Here is a 17,383-nt window from a genome sequence, read left to right as displayed (position 1 = left end):
CAATCATTGTAGAGACAGTATTAAAATATATAAAACATTGGTTAAGATTATTTTATCAACATCTGGCTCCTTGAAGCCCTATGGCTATCAGTTAATTTCTATCATAAATTAGTTACTGCCATCAACATTCAATCTGAAAAATATTTTCCACTTAAATGTTTTTTTAAAAAATCTTTGACTGGATTGGAGTGAGGGACATTTGCAACTTCCTGCTTATTTTAAATTTTTATTGCTTCAATAGATGAAATCAAGGGAGTTGCCTCGCTGAAGCCTAAAGACTGACTTTGTGATAAAAAATGTATTTAGGTATTTTTTGTTCTTGGTCTATAATCTAAGAAACAAAATTCTATTAGGATACTATTACTAGTTCATTGGATTTTTAAAAAAGAATTCTTAACGTTCATAATTGCATTTGCTTCTGTGCTTTATTTAATTGACTTATTAAATTTGTTATTCCTTTTTGAGATTTTGACTAAACCGCTTCACTAGATTGTAACTCTGACTGCATTCAATTCAGTTTATTGTTCAAAAATATAAATCCCATCAAACTCAGTGAAACCAATTCTGAGAATATGTGGCATAAAATGTATGCAAATAAATAGGTTTTGCAATGGAATACTCTTTATTGCATGTATTGTGGATAATACTAATCAATGAAAAAGTGGATCAAATAATAACATTATAATACAAAAGGAAAGAACTGTCAGTGAATAGAAAATTAGACTGTTTCTTTCTGCAACTTTCTCTCTTCCAAAAAAAAGTTTGAGTAAAATATGAATGAATGCACAGTTGTCAGTATTATTACAATACGGTAGCATTTTTTAATTATTTAGTATTCCATTGTGTTTTTGAGAACAAACAGAACAATTTTTTCTACAGAGCAGAACTGTTTCACCACAGTTTGCAATAAGATAATCATACAGTATAATATTGCACATAAATACTATATACTAGCTAATATTATACATAAATACTATATACTAGCTATTAAATAGTGACAATTTTATGTTCAGTATGAACAGACTATTTCCTCCCTGAAAACATAGGTGTCATCAAGAACTTTTCTGAAAATAAATGTATGAAGATGAACATACTTTGCTGTGATTTTTGTTTCGCCAATTCCTGCATAATTTTTCACAACTGGGACACTTTTTCCAAAGGTGGAGGGATGGTCCCCACAATTCATTTGCTGCTCTCCAACATTACCTTTCCATTCCTTGGAATGGTGGATGTTTATAACTAACAATAGCTCTGTGATTGGTTCAAAAGGTATGGAATGTTGTTCTGTTGTTGAAGCTTATTGGTTAGGGCTAGACTATATAAACTAGGTGAAAAACCCTTGGGATGAAATTGAATTGCATATGACTAATAAAAGAAATGGAAAACCATAAATAGTAAACATCAATTGCTATTTTGTCCCATTTTGTATTTTGGGTACAAGAGATTAAAGTTACAAGTTTGTATCTGCCAATTGAGAAATAAACTCCATTTTGCTCAATGAGACTTCTGAAGAAGACTGCACATCTAAACATATCCAGCTAGGAAGTATTTTTAACACAATGGGACATATAGTATGCTGATATAAATGGGAGATACCATGAATAATTGAGATTGCCACCTGATTATGTCCTTCTGTTAGCACCTATGAATAAATGAATGAGTCCAATGAATGATCTGAGTTTTCTGCACAAACTATTTTTGTTTTTTAAGCATTCCTAGTTAAATAAAAATAATTGGTATAATGTATGCTCTAATTTAAGGCTGAACTGTTATAAATACTTATTTATGGAAAAAACAATGAATCCTGGTGCATTTATTTTTAAGTAAACATGTATAATAATATGATTGTTCTGTAAAGTTATAATCCTGTGCATACCTATTTAATAATTAGTGGCATTAAATTCAATGACCTTAAACTATAAAATTTAAATCTTTCATATTTATTGTCATTTCTAATCACCCCCAGGTGAGATGGATGGCATACAAGTCTAATAAACAAACAAACAAACAAAGCATCATATTAGAGCTTATTTGTTCAATTCTTGATTTGTATTGCCTTCCTTTCTTGCTGCTTAGACTCTACATCTCGACAAACTGGTCAGAGCATTGAGCAGGGCCCCAAAACCGAGAAGCCATAACCAAACCATGCATCAATATTTAGACAGTGAATTCTGCAATGTTGTTTACCAATTGCAATTGATAAATCAAAATAATAAACCATGGATATGTGCATTTTGCTGCCTTAAAATAAGCCATGTTATAATCATGCCCAGCCAGATTTCATTGTGCTTAGCAGATAGTTGAACTTATAGGAAAGGGGCTGTCACCACATCAGATTTGAAGAAAATCCTCAAGACCTACTCATATTCTCAAGCCTTTCCCTGAATGAGATATTATCATTCAAGTCTGGATTTAATTGTAACTGAATAGAAGCAAACAAAGTAATAGCCAAAAGTCAACATGGATTTGTCAAAAACAGATCATGTCAGACTAATCTTATTGCATTCTTTGATAATGTGACAAAATTAGTGGACCAGAAGAATGCCATTGATATAGTTTACTTGGACTTCAGTAAGGCTTTTGATAAGGTAGACCATAACCTACTACTAGATAAAAGTAGAAGAATGTGGGTTAGACAGCATCACCACCAGATGGATTTGTAACTGGCTGACCAACCGCACTCAACGTGTACTTCTCAATGGAACTGCATCTACATGGAGGGAAGTATGCAGTGGAGTACCCCAAGGCTCTGTTTTAGGTCCAGTATTCTTCAACATCTACATCATTGATTTGGATGAGGGAATAAATGGGGAACTCATCAAATTTGCAGATGACACCAAGCTGGCAGGAATAGCCAACACTCCAGAAGATAGGCTTAAGATACAGAAGGATCTTGACAAACTTGAACATTGGGCACTATCTAATAAAATGAAATTCAATGGTGAAAAGAGTAAGGTTCTACATTTAGGCAACAAAAACGGAATGCACAGGTACAGTATAGATGATACCGTGCTCAATAGTAGTAACTGAGAGAGGGATCTTGGAGTTCTAGTGGACAACCATTTAAATATGAGGCAGCAGTGTGCAGCAGCTGCCAAAAAAGCCAACACAGTTCTAGGCTGCATCAACAGAGGGATAGAATCAAGATCACGTGCAGTGTTAATACCACTTTATAATGCCTTGGTAAGGCCACACTTGGAATACTGCATTCAGTTCTGGTCGCCACGATGTAAAAAAGATGTGGAGACTCTAGAAAGAGTGCAGAGAAGAGCAACAAAGATGATTAGGGGACTGGAGACTAAAACATATGAAGAACGGTTGCAGGAACTAGGTATGTCTAGCTTAAGAGAAAGAAGGACTACGGGAGACATGATAGCAGTGTTCCAATATCTCAGGGGTTGCCACAAAGAAGAGGGAGTCAAGCTATTCTCCAAGGCACCTGTGGACAGAACAAGACGCAATGGGTGGAAACTAATCAAGGAGAGAAGCAACTTAAAGCTGAGGAGAAACTTCCTGACAGTTAGAACAATTAATCAGTGGAACAGCTTGCCTCCAGAAGTTGTGAATGCCCCAACACTGGAAGTCTTTAAGAAGATGTTGGATAGCCATTTGTCTGGAACGGTATAGGGTTTCCTGCCTAGGCAGGGGGTTGGACTAGAAGACCTCCAAGGTCCCTTCCAACTCTACTATTGTATTGTATTGTATTGAATCAGATTTTAATACTACTGGGGCTGAGTGCTTTGACCAATGGAGTTTGGAAGTTTCATTATTTTTTCTTATATTTTCATTGAAAATGATCTGCTTTTATTGACACTTTTATTGTTGCATTTTCAGTATGCACGATTTAATTACCATAACTCGCCTGGGGAAGAATAATATATCTTTGCTGTTATTTCCTTTTCCCTCTTTGTAGTGCTGTTGCTGAAGCTGAAGCTATCGAACTGCTAATTAGTGTTCTGAGCTGTAAAAGAGATGGTGCCGTGGCTAGTGCTGCCTCCGTTCTCACAAACCTAGCCATGCAGGAGCCACTACGTCTCACCATCCAAAGCCATGGTTTTATGACTGCCATTGTAGAACCACTGAATTCCACTAACAGCATTGTGCAGAGCAGAGCAGCTCTTGCCGTGGCTGCTATGGGCTGTGATACTGACGCCAGAACTGAGGTAAGTCACGTGTCTGTCCTCTATATTAAGAAAAACAGATCCTGGCATTTTTCATATCCCACAGCTTTCTTGGATCAGCATATTTTGTTGTATTTCTAGGTAAAGGTCAAAGTTTTGGTTCTCTAATATTGGATCTCTAATACTTGGTTGTGTAAAATTGGCAGTTTCAATAAACAATTTGCAATGCTTATATTCATGCTAGTTACCCTCTGGCTTCTCAGCCAGATTTGAAAAATTTCAAAGGACAAGCGGGTTAGAAATTGAACTGTGAATCAGAAAAAAGTATCTACCAGTAAGTAAGGTCAGCTTTCGTTTAGCTATGTAGTATACATAAATCCTAAGGAGAAATTTTATCCTTGTTATACTGCACGGTGAAAAAAATGATGTAATCATTTGTGTAATCTACACAAACCACAATTATTTTGTTGTAAAATTCATGTTTTCCATGTAAAAAAAATGCCCAGACACCAGGCTTTCCATTTACAATTGTGATAAAATCATAGAACTGTGGAAAGCATTTTAAAGATGCACTTTGTAAAGCTTGTTATACAAAAAAATTTTTTTTGGGGGGGGGGTTGTCTGCTTCACTCGGACGTCTGAGGGCTGCTTCAAAGCTATTGGCCAGCTGTCTATTCATGTATGTGGATGCACACATAATACTTCTACTGGGATTGCCAGCAATGCAAAGCAGTTACAGACATGGCTGCTTTAATATTTTGAGGAGGGATCTTTTTCCCCACATGACCTCCTTTGCAAAACACCTTCTGTGAATGCTTTGCACAGCCCTATCAAATAATATAAGTACGTATTCTGAAATTCAATGCTACTGGTCAGTTTAAGGCTATTTGCATATATTTGGTCTCAGGGATTGGCAACGGGGCAATTTTGTTAGCTCTCCAAACACAATTTAAAAAATTTTAATTTAAGTTTTAAATTGGTCAGTATCTAATGCAATTGCTGTGTTCCAGTTGATACATTTACTCACAGATCCATCTGCTTGTAAATAAGCCTGCAAATTTGTTGTTACAAATTGTGTCTAAATAATTTGAAAAGGCTGCAATAACATTTATTGGTGGGTAGACCAGGTTTCAGATTTTAAGAAAGGCACTATCTTACTGAAATATATTCTTGCTAGACTTCCTTCCACAGGATAGCCAGTTACCTCTTTATTTCTGATGTTACCCATTCACATGCTTCTCCCTCAAGGAAAAAAAGTTTCTTCACCACTTTTTTGAAAGTTAACTGCTACACCCATCAGTTCTATATAAACTATGTAGCTACCTATTAAGAACTGGCTTAGAAGAAGAAGTGGTTAAAGATATAATGTTAATTTGGGCAAAGAATTTTGGCCACATGATTGAGCTAGAAAGTGGCAACAACTATGAGAAAGAAACTATAAATTAACCATGTCAACGGCCTATAAAGAAAACTTATACAAAATGTTCTATAGATGGCACATGACACCCAGAAAATTAGCAAAGGTGTCTAAAGACAAATCAGTGAATTGTTGAAAGTGTCAACAAGCAATAGGCTCATACTATCACATGTGATGGACATGTGCAAAAGCAAGGGAATTTGGACTAAGATAAGAGTATGGTTAAAGAAAATGTTACAACAAGAAATAGAATTTAGACCAGAGATATACTTATTAGGTATTATCCCAGAGAAATTCAAGAAAGAGGATACCTATTTGATTATACATGTAACTACAGCAGCAAGAATTGTATTTGCCCAAAATTGGAAACCAAATAAGCTACCAACAGATGAAGAGATAATAAAAAAGATATTAGATTGTGCAGAGATGAATAGGTTGACAATGAAAATAAAGGATAAAGAGGAATCGGAGTATTTCAACACATGGGGAAGATTCTGTGATTAGCTAGAGAAAGGAAACTAGAAAAGAAAATAGGGAGAAGATATAGAACCTAGATGAGGCACTGTTAAATGGAAAAGGGGGGGGGAAGAAGGGGAAAACAGAACAGAAAATATTAAATATATAAGTATACAGCCAAAAGTGAGAAATAAAGGGGAGGAAAATATAGCTAGGATAGATTAGCAAAGGTATGGGAATAAGAAATGATATAAAACTATATTTGGGTCTGCGGAAATACCATCCCACACCTACAATAATAGAAAAGAAAGAGAGAAAGGGGGAGGACATGAAAGGAAGATGGGGGAAAGAAGAAAGAGGCAAGGAGAGGAGGATGGAAGAGAGAGGAAGAGAAGGAGAGAGGGTAGGAGGGGGAAGAGGAGGAGCGGGAGAAAGGCAAGGGAAGAAGGAAGGGGAAGGAGAGGAAGAAGGAAGAAAGTAAAGAAGAGAGGGAGGAGGAAAAGAAAGGGAAAATGAGGTGGTGTTACAACAGGAAGAAGGGATGGTAAATAAAGCAACCCTAATTGTATATTACAACCCATTAAATGGAATAATAAATGTATAAGAATAATATATGTATAGAAGAGCAACAACTATGTGAATGTATACTTAAAATGCTATGTAAGAGAATAAAAAATAGAAAAAATTCTCAAAAAAAAAAAGGATAGCCAGTTACCTCTTTCTTTCTGATGTTACCCATTCACATGCTTCTCCCTCAAGGAAAAATGTTTCTTCACCACTTTTTTGAAAGTCCGTTGCTTGTTCGTTACTTGTTCAGAAAGTGAATAGGAATCAGTAAGGAGGAGCAATAGCAGAAAGTAGGAAAGTCCAGTAATTAGTAGCTTCAGCAGTTGCCAGCATTACAGCCATTTTGTTGATTTACAGGTAGGTTAGTGACTACCTTGGGCAGTGACCAGTCATAGATACCATAGTGATAAAAAAAAGTAACATTATGACCTTTGTGGGCAAAACAAAGGAAAGCTAAATCAAAATCATAAACTCAATCAGAGTTTTACTTGGTGACTGCTTTGCTTAATAAAATAAAATCACCAATCTCAATTGTGGTTGAGACCAAATAATTTTTATAACATTCAAGCTCATTAGTAGGTACTTCAAACCTATCTTAGTCCTTGTAGAAAAAGCCAAGTCCTTCTATTTCTCTTTGCAGGATTTACCTTACGTTGGCTAGAAAGGAAATCTCTAGTGCTATTTCACTATAAGTATAGCCTTAATTATTCAGTCCTAATTAATTGAGTAAGTATCCTTGGCAGCAATTTTGCTCCTTAGGTTGAGTGCAGCCCTTGCCAACCTATTTATATATAACAAGCCTGTCCTATGTGCCAGGCTGGCAGAGGCCTGCTGACTATCTTGTCAGTCAAGGAACTCTAACAGGATTCAGTTGAAGAACTTTCTCTGCTGTAGCACCAAACCTCTGGAACATCCTGTCCTCCAGGATGAAGTTTGCCCCTCCCTTTCTTTCTTCTAAAGAGCCTGAAGAACTGGCTCTGGGGACCCAATAAGGGAGCCCATCACTGGAGGTGGCTGCTGGACGAATTAGCTGATCCCAAGTCTCCCCTGCACTTCGTGCTCCCTCTCCGCCCATCTTCTTTTAATTTCATATTATTGCACCTCCATTGTTTATTTTTTTCCTTTGCTATTGTTATATTTACATTTTTATCATTTTTTCCCCAATTTTATTGTTTTGTTATTGCTGTGGGGCCACATCCAGAGTAGCCCCTAAGCAAGATGGACAGCAAATAAATTTAACAAACAAACAAATGTTGTCTTTCAGTTACGAAATTCTGGTGGATTTGAACCTCTTGTTAAACTTCTACATTCTAAGAATGATGAAGTCCGAAGAAATGCCTGTTGGGCTGTTATGGTTTGTGCGAGTGATGAATTAACAGCAGCTGAAATGACCAGGCTGGGGTAAGTTGAGATGCCAAAGTAGTAGTATTAATGGTGGTGGGATCAGATCCTTGTTTTTATGCTGACTTATATCCATCTTGTCTTCATGTTCTATTATAGTGTATCCATATTTAGGGAATAACCAGGCGTGACATCAGATATTCCATTTCATCGCCCATCCCACAATAGTCACACCTTCATTTTTGCCACAGTCTCTTTTCTGAAAGAAGCCTGATGATAGTTTTGTGCATGAGGGTGTTTTTTCATAATATAAACTATATTTTTTATTTTAAAAAATTATTAATTTGTTATTATTTGTAATAACTATATTTTTATGCTGCCTTTTTGCATCTTTACTCCAATCATGTTGGCCTTTGAATTTGTGTATTTTTAGATTTTGCATTTCATCTTTTTTATTATAGGATAATTGGAACACACTAATACACACTCTTTTGTAGGTATCATATAATTATAATAAATAATGAATCTTCTTGGCACATGATTGTGCTTGGCAATGTTCAGGAAATGATAAAAATTGTGGACTAACACATCAGGATAGCATCAGTTTAAGGGATGTAGGAGATGAAGGTTAAATTGCTTAAATGCGAGTAAATATTCTTGGAGAGAATTAGATAATGGCAAAAAGGGATTAGTCATGTATTAGGCTTACACGTAGATCATAAACAGCACTGACAGAACCAGGGAGTTTGCTTTACTTCCAGTCGGTATCCCCAATAAAATATTTCCAAATATCCTGAGATTTCCTGCAAGTCTAATGAGAACTTTTGGGATATGAGTAAAATTTTGATATTTTACACAAGGCTGCTGGTTTTGTGATTTTGCTACCTTTTGATTTTTGACTACTTTTACTATCATGTAAATCTCTTGTCCTGTCTGTTTTATTTTGTGGACATGGTCTTCAGAGAAGTAGAAAAGGTTGGCCAATACACATCTGAAATCAGATGTATTTCAGTACTGTGTTTGTAAAAGATTACAGTATAATAGGAGAAATATTGTAATGAATTGGAACAATGTTTTTAGTAATTGTCTTCTTTTGTTTTGTTTCTTTGCTAAAGTGCTTTAGATATTCTTGATGAAATTAACCTCTCTATTGGTCGCAAAAATAACTTCAGTGAGGCAGCATTGGAAAAAATACTTGATCACAATCTTCCACAAAAATACAGTCAAATGGGGTTTTTAGCATCAACTAACATAATTTTGGATGGATTCTATGACTATGGGCAGGTAAACTTGCTTTAAGTATACATTAAGAGTCTTTACAAAACTACTGATTATCAAACAAAGATCATTAGTTAACATCACCAGTACATAGAAGATCATAGCAAAAGACTTCACATTTATGAAAGTGCATCGCACTTTACTTCCCACCATCTGGGTCATGTGAGGATAAATGCTAAACTGTCACTTATTATCACAAGTATAAATAGGACTGAGGTTTATCTGCTGTTGTCTTACTATAAGTATAAGTAAAAGGTAAATGTTCTCCTTGCACATATGTGCTAGTTGTTCCTGACTCTAGGGGGCGGTGCTCATCTCTGTTTCAAAGCCAAAGAGCCAGTGCTGTCCGAAGATGTCTCAGTGGTCAGTGGCGGGCATGACTAAATGCCAAAGGAACATTGTTACCTTCTCACCAAAGGTGGTTCCTATTTTTCTACTTGCATTTTCTACGTGCTTTCGAACTGCTAGGTTGGCTCGGACAAGTAACAGGAGCTCACTCCGTTATGCGGCACTAGGGATTCGAACTGCTGACTTTTCTGATTGACAAGCTTAGTGTCTTAGCCACTGAACCATCGCGTCCCTATAAGTATAGGTACAAAGACACTTTTTAATACTTTACTTCGTTACACTTTTCTCAGTTGGATTTTTTAAAAAACATCAATGTATATGTTACTTATTTTTTAAAGATTAAAAAACTTCAGAAATAATTTTATTGTTGCTTATTCCACTATTTGATCATATAATATGGCATTTCTATTTTTTTGCTGAAAGATGAACATGAGTTTGAATCCATATAATCATCAGTGTATACTTTATTGCTGATGTTTATAAAAATAATTTTGTAACATCTAAAAGAACAAAAGATCATTCAAAACAGGAACGACAATAAAAAATAAATATTTTAACAGGGTTTTTAATAGTTTAATGCTATTCACACAAATAGTTCAAGTTAAAAAGTTCAAAAACCATTTAATACTGTAATAGCTGTTTTGTTATGATGTACAATAATAAAATTTGTCATTTAAAAGAAACTTAAAAACTGGCTTCAATAGATATTTGTTACTTTAATAAACTAGAGTTTACTTTAAATAAAAAATCTTAGTTTGTATGTAACTAAATCTTCATATTCTAAAATGAAGCTGAATTTTGTTTCAGGCATTTTATTCATGAACATTATTCCTATGTACTTAACATTAAATTAATATTAATATTACTAATATAGCATTAGCAAGAGTTCTCAATAACTTTTGTAAACTTTCTAGAGATGGCAGACAATTTATATCACATACCTTATTGAAATTTTCTTATAGGTGAAACCTGGTGAAAAACTATTGTCACTAGAGGAACTCTGTGCTCAGGAGCTTAATGATCATCGTGCTATAATTTTAATAAATGCTAAACTATCAGAACTGTGAGTCTACTAATAAGATTATTATAGAGATTTTAATAATTGACTTCATCTGAAGCCAGCCAATCTAATTCTCCAAGGTTTCAGGCAAAGGTTTTTCATTGTTCATGAAATATCCTGGAATGTCTTGCTTCAAATAACCTTCTCTTTCCATTAAGAGATTTAAATATTTGTAGAAATGTCTGTATCCTTATTCTAAAGGTAATGTTTATGTAAGTTTCAGGTGGTGGGTGGAGAACTAATGATAGTTCATATAAAAAACTTTATAGCTCAGGGGTGTCAAGCCCACGACGACAAGTTGTCATCACCTAATATATTGCAACTTCCCCCCTTCACTAAAATGGGGGACATGGCCTACATGTAACACATCTGGCCCGCAGGCCACGAGTTTGACACCCCTGTTATAGCTGATCAGTTAAGCCCTGCTCAAAGCTATTCCACTAGGAAATTAAAGAGCAGAGTTCCATTAACACCAAGTTTTTAATATTTCTTTTCATAAACATAAAGTTTTGAAATTCAGCTTTTTAAAATATGCATTAATATTAATCTAACCATGGTGCTGCAATGGTTTGAATGCAGTATTGCGGGCTAATTCTGCTGACTGCTGGCTGCCCGCAGTTCGGCAGTTCAAGTCTCACCAATTCAAGGTTGACTCAGCCTTCCATCCTTACAAGGTCAGTAAAATGAGAAGCCAGATTGTGTGAACTCTGTAAATCACTTAGAGACAGCTGCAAAACACTGTGAAGTGGTATACAATTTAAGTGCTATTTAAAACAATCATCTTGTGGTAGGGGAAAAGGATGCACAAACTGGAGTGCATTAAATCCTCAGTATTCATATTTTCCAGCTTTCTACACAGCTTATTAGTTTCAGTCAACACCAATATGTAAGGAGAATCATTTGTGTGACTGCCTTAAGAAATGTTTATTTTCTCAAATTTCTTAAATTAGGTTGAAGCATCCATATCAACAGAAGGTAATACCGATACAAAAATAGGATTTAAGTACACACATACAAAGTAGAAGTGAAAGGAGGAAACTGAGCTCACACCACATAAATATACATACTTAGGGAGAAATTGTGTCTATTATATAAAATGAAATAAGTTATTTCTTAATGTCATATACATTTTCCACTCTAAAATCTCATTGTTTCTTATTGCTTAGTCACAACTTCCATAACTAAGATGCTATATTTAATACCTATAGAAACACCCTGTTTGAATTTTCTTAGGCTAAACTCAGCAGCACTGAAAAGAATTAAATGTTCAGATGTTTTATTCTGAGCAATATGCAGAATAAATGTCTGATAACATCCTTTCTGTTTCAGTGAACATCAAGCAATGTCCATATCAATCGAGGAAAAGCCACAAGAGACCCCAGCCTCTCGAACTGGGGCGTCTGTCACTAGTATCAGAAAATCTAGCAGAAATAAGTAAGTATTTAAATTTTTGTAATTGCTCTTCTTTCTTTCATGAATTGTAGGTTTAAAAATGTATAAATTAAGTTCTTTTTAGAAAAATCAAACCACTTTATCAGTTTGAAATTTGAAATAAGTTTAAATAAGAATGATGATCTAAAATAAGAAAGATATTCAAGTTTCTGTGAAATAGATTCTTCTCAAATTTAAAAATCTCATGGCACCATTTAGTCACCAATTTAATTTTATGTAGTCTCATTCATACCTATCCATCATTTAGGCATCAGAAACAAGCTATTTTGCCATGCTGATTAAGACAAATTCTATTATGATACTAAATTCCTGCATGAAACTCCTTTTGAGGCTTTAAGTAATTGATAAACAAGAGTTTATGGGATATTTTCTATTTGTTCTGATTTTATCTGGCAAGATGGTGATTTCTAGTAAAAGCTACATCTAGGTAGTCCTTGATTTACAACCTCAAAATTTCCATTGCTAAGCAAGACAGCTAAGTGAGTTTTGTCCCATTTTACAACCTTTCTTGCCATAGTTGTTAAATGAATCATTGCAATTGTTCAATTAATAACACTTTTTTAAAGTGAATCTGGTTTCCTCATTGATTTTGTTTGTCAAAAGATTGCAAAAGGCGATCAGATGATGCCAGAACACTGCAACTATCATAAATACATGGTTGCCAACTATCCAAATTTTGGTCATGTGACCATGGGGATGATTCAATCATTATAAGTTTGAAAAATGGTCTTAAGTGCCTTTTTTTCAGTGCTATTGTAACTTTCAATGGTCACTAAAGGAATGGTTGTAAGCCGAGGACTACCTATACTATATTATATTCTGTGTCCAGAAAATAACACTAGTAAATTTTCCAGACTCAAAAAATTTCCAGAGTATAGAAGCTGGAAAATGCATTAATTCATAAATGGCACTAAGCAGAGGAAACCTTCTTGCTGCTAACTAAAGCAAACATGGGAACTACCAATTCACATCATGTTTTATATATTTTTATTTAGTAACTAGGGTCAATATTATACAGCATTAACACCAATGGATTCCTGATACCTGCAGCTCCTCCTACTCTGATTTCAACTACAATCAAGATAGCCCTTGTGTCTTTTGTATTGTAATCATTTAAGACACTTACAAAACATGATTTATATATAATAATATAAATATGCTAAAAGGATATATGTAGCATTATCAATAGTCACATATATTTCCTAATTCAAACATGGAATGAAATGCATATACCATTGTTAAATTATATATGTGTATATCTATCTATATACACAGGCACCCAATAATTTATATAGTCATATACTTTATTGCTGCATCTCTAGTGAATGGCTGCTTTTTTTTGCCTCGGTAAGGCTAGCTTGTTATTGCATAGTATAGTAGATGGCTTTTTAATAATTGTCCAAAAGATTAAATGGATTGGATTTAGTCACAGTCTAATGTGACTGTGCAGATTGCTATAGTCACAGTCCTATGCAGATTCTACCCCCACTCACCCGCCCACCCCGGAGAAAGAACCTTATCAGATTCAGTGGGTCTTTATGGATATTTACCTTAGAGGACTCATAAAAACAACTTCACACTTACTTTAATGTGTTATTTTAATCAAAAGCCAATTAACTTATTTTGATACAATTGGTGTAATTAAGGAGATATATATATATTATTTGCTACTGCTTTTGCTAAAAAAGAAAAAAGAAATTAGGGCTGTTGTGGACACAAAGTGGACAGAGTAGCATGTAGTATCTATTTATTACTGTATACTCCAAATAAAATAGAATAGCCTTTCTGCCCCTGCACTTTTTCTCTGAAGGCATCCTTCTGTATCTCATACACAGCAGTTCATGACACAATTGTCTGCATAAGATGATTAAGAAAGATCTAAGTCCTCCCCACCCTACTCACAAAAATGGGAGAAAAATTTGTGTTCTGTCAAAGCACTGTTGTGGGGCTATATCCACCTCACTCAAGGATAGTTGCACCATGCATCCTTTAGGTGTGATGTATGTTTCTCCCATCAGCCATGTTTGAAAATGCAAAATTTTTTATTCCAGTCTAGAAAACAGTGGGAACACACATATTGCATGAAACCATGGTTTATATTTAATAAACCATGGTTTCAAACCACAGTTTGTTGCTTTCACCTAAAACATTAAACCATAAATCATCTGTTTAAATATATATATATATAAATAAATATATAAATATATAAATATATAAATATATATATATATATATATATATATATATATATATATATATATATATATATATATATATATATATATATATATATATATATATATATATATATATATATATATTTATTTGTTTTCTGAGGTTTTCGCGGGTGTTTGTATGTATGTCTTTAGTTGTTCGGGTTTTCTCCCGCGTAGAATTGGAAGTATCTTCACAACGTTTTGATGAAGTCTCATTCATCATCTTCAGGCTGCTGCTTCCGGCTTGGTACTTCCAGCTTGGTGCTTCCAGGAGCAACCAACTTCTTCCCTGGTCCAACACCTCAAAGCCACAGGACATGATATAGACTTTAAAAAGACCAGAACTATTGCCAAAATTGAACACTTTAACAACAGAATAATCAGAGAAGCTATTGAGATAGAAAAACGACCACGCAGCATGAATAAACGAGATGATACCTCCCGCCTACCAGCCATTTGGAAACCCGCCCTCACTGACAAACAAGTCCCTAACACTAAGAATGATACCAGATCCACACTCATGAAAACCACACAGGATGTCATTATCACACATCCACGCAAAAAGCAAGCCCAAACCCACACCGATAATGACCACAAACCAGAAGCCCGACCACAAACCAGAAGCCAGACCACAGCTGCATTATTAGCCACTTCAAACCCCTCCAATCCATACATGAAGCAAATTGATGCCCACCACGGAGATGTGGCACGACCACAAACGCGAAGCCAAACAACAGCAACGCAGCTCACCCGCTCAAATCCCTCTGCAACTCAGACTAACACAAGCACAACCAGGCTCCCACCCAAACAGAACTCGCCCCCATCCAATCAGAGCACAGCCAAACTCCCATCCAATCAGAGCACAGCCAAGCCCCCTACCAATCAGAATACACCTCCACCCAATCAGAATGCAGCCAAGCTCCCACCCAATCAGCATAAACCCCCACTGGCAGTTAAATATATATATATGTGTGTGTGTGTGTGTGTTGTATTTGTACTGATAAATAAATAAAGGGAGACTAATTAGCTCTCATCAGCTAGCCATACCCTTACGTACCCTTATATATATGTACGTCTTGGTTGTTCGGGTTTTCTCCCGCGTAGAATTGGAAGTATCTTCACGACGTTTCGATGAAGTCTCATTCATCATCTTCAGGCTGCTGCTTCCGGCTTGGTGCTTCTGGCTTGGTGCTTCCAGGAGCAATGTGAGATCTCAGCCGGTTCCTCTTTTTAACTGCCAGTGGGGGTTTGTGCTGATTGGGTGGGACTTGGCTGCATTCTGATTGGGTGGAAGTGTATTCTGATTGGTAGGGGGCTTGGCTGTGCTCTGATTGGATGGGAGTTTGGCTGTGCTCTGATTGGATGGGGGCGTGTTCTGTTTGGGTGGGGGCCTGGTTGTGCTTGTGTTAGTCTGAGTTGCAGAGGGATTTGAGCTGGTGAGCTGCGTTACTGTTGTTTGGCTTCGCATTTGTGGTCGTGCCACATCTCCGTGGTGGGCATCAGTTTGCTTCATGTATGGATTGGAGGGGTTTAAAGGCTAATAATGCAGCTGTGGTCTGGCTTCTGGTTTGTGGTCGGGCTTCTGGTTTGTGGTCATTATCGGTGTGGGTTTGGGCTTGCTTTTTGTGTGGATGTGTGATAGTGACATCCTGTGTGGTTTTCGTGAGTGTGGATCTGGTATCATTCTTGGTGTTAGGGACTCGTTTGTCAGTGAGGGCGGGTTTCCAAATGGCTGGTAGGCGGGAGGTATCATCTCGTTTATTCATGCTGTGTGGTCGTTTTTCTATCTCAATAGCTTCTCTGATTATTCTGTTGTTAAAGTGTCAATTTTGGCAATAGTTCTGGTCTTTTTAAAGTCTATATCATGTCCTGTGGCTTTGAGGTGTTGGACCAGGGAAGAAGTTGGTTCCTCCTTTCTGACTGAGTTTTTGTGTTCTTCAATGTGTGCCTTTATTCTTCTGTTGGTTTGTCTGATGTATGTGGTGGGGCAGGTGGGGCATGGGATTTCATATACTCCTTGATTTTCTAACTCTATTTTGTCTTTGGGGTTTCTCAGGATGGTGGATATTTTTCGGTTTGTGTAGAATGCTGTCTTGATGTTGTGTTTGTGGAGGATCTTGCTGATTCTGTCTGTGGTGCCTTTTATGTATGGGAGGAGGGCTTTGCCATTTTCTTGTTCACTGTCTTGGATTTTAGTGGGGTTTTCTTTTTGGATTAGGTTAGTGATATTGTTTCTTTGGAATCCGTTGGATGTAAGTACGTTGGTGAGAGTGTGTAGTTCGGTTTTGAGGTGTTGTTCGTCAGCTAAGCGTTTTGTTCTGGAGATGAGTGTCTTGGCTACAGAGTTGATCTGTGCTGGGTGGTGGTGTGAGAGTGCGTGCAAATAGCGGTTTGTGTGTGTTTTCTTCTGGTAGATGGTGTGTGTCCTAGGGATCCATCGGATTTCTTATAGACTAAGACATCCAGGAAGGGGAGTTGGTTATTGGCTTCTGTTTCCATGGTGAACTGTATTTTGGGGTGTAGGCTGTTGAGGTGTGTGAGGAAGTTGTCCAGTTTATCTTTCCCGTGTGGCCAGATTATGAAGGTGTCGTCTACGTATCTGAGCCAGAGTTTGGGTTTGTGATCGGATTTTTCTAGAGCTTGGGTTTCAAAGTGTTCCATGTAGAGGTTAGCAATGACAGGTGAGAGGGGTGATCCCATGGGTGCTCCTTCTATTTGTTTGTATTTTTGTCCGTTATAGATGAAGTATGTGTTGGATAGGCAGTGGTTGGTCAGATCTAGGATATGTTTGGGGGGGTTGTATTTGTTTTGGATAGCTGTCAAGGCTTCTTTGATTGGTACTTGGGTGAAGAGTGATACAACATCGAAGCTCACGAGTAGGTCGCTGGGCTGTAAGTTTTGTTTCTTTATGATCTCTATGAATTGGAATGAGTTTTTTACGTGTGAGGTGATGGATTCTGCATAGGGCTGTAGTTGTTTGGCGAGAAATTTGGCTAGGTTTTGTAGAGGTGAGCCTATGGAGCTGACTATGGGTCTGAGTGGGGTTCCTTCTTTGTGTATCTTGGGGAGACCATAGAGCTTAGGCCATCTGGATGATTTTTCTCTGGGAATGATTCTTTGCTGGATC

The 17,383-nt window shown here is 36.4% G+C and overlaps 1 protein-coding gene across 7 annotated transcripts in view; it reads left to right on the top strand.

Annotated features, from left to right (window-relative positions):
* Positions 1 to 17,383, top strand: part of ARMC3 (armadillo repeat containing 3) — a 135,197-nt gene that overhangs the window by 109,549 nt on the left and 8,265 nt on the right. For all 7 annotated transcript variants that reach the window (XM_081932921.1, XM_081932920.1, XM_081932916.1 and 4 more), the window contains 5 exons: positions 3,914 to 4,163; positions 7,826 to 7,962; positions 9,018 to 9,186; positions 10,491 to 10,591; positions 11,918 to 12,022. In XM_081932921.1, coding sequence (XP_081789047.1) covers positions 3,914 to 4,163; positions 7,826 to 7,962; positions 9,018 to 9,186; positions 10,491 to 10,591; positions 11,918 to 12,022 — 762 coding nt within the window. The remainder of the gene's footprint in view (positions 1 to 3,913; positions 4,164 to 7,825; positions 7,963 to 9,017; positions 9,187 to 10,490; positions 10,592 to 11,917; positions 12,023 to 17,383) is intronic.

This window comes from Natrix helvetica, assembly GCF_964273705.1.
Source record: "Natrix helvetica genome assembly, chromosome: Z".
NCBI lineage: Eukaryota > Metazoa > Chordata > Lepidosauria > Squamata > Natricidae > Natrix > Natrix helvetica.
This window is presented reverse-complemented; position numbering and strand designations above follow the sequence as displayed.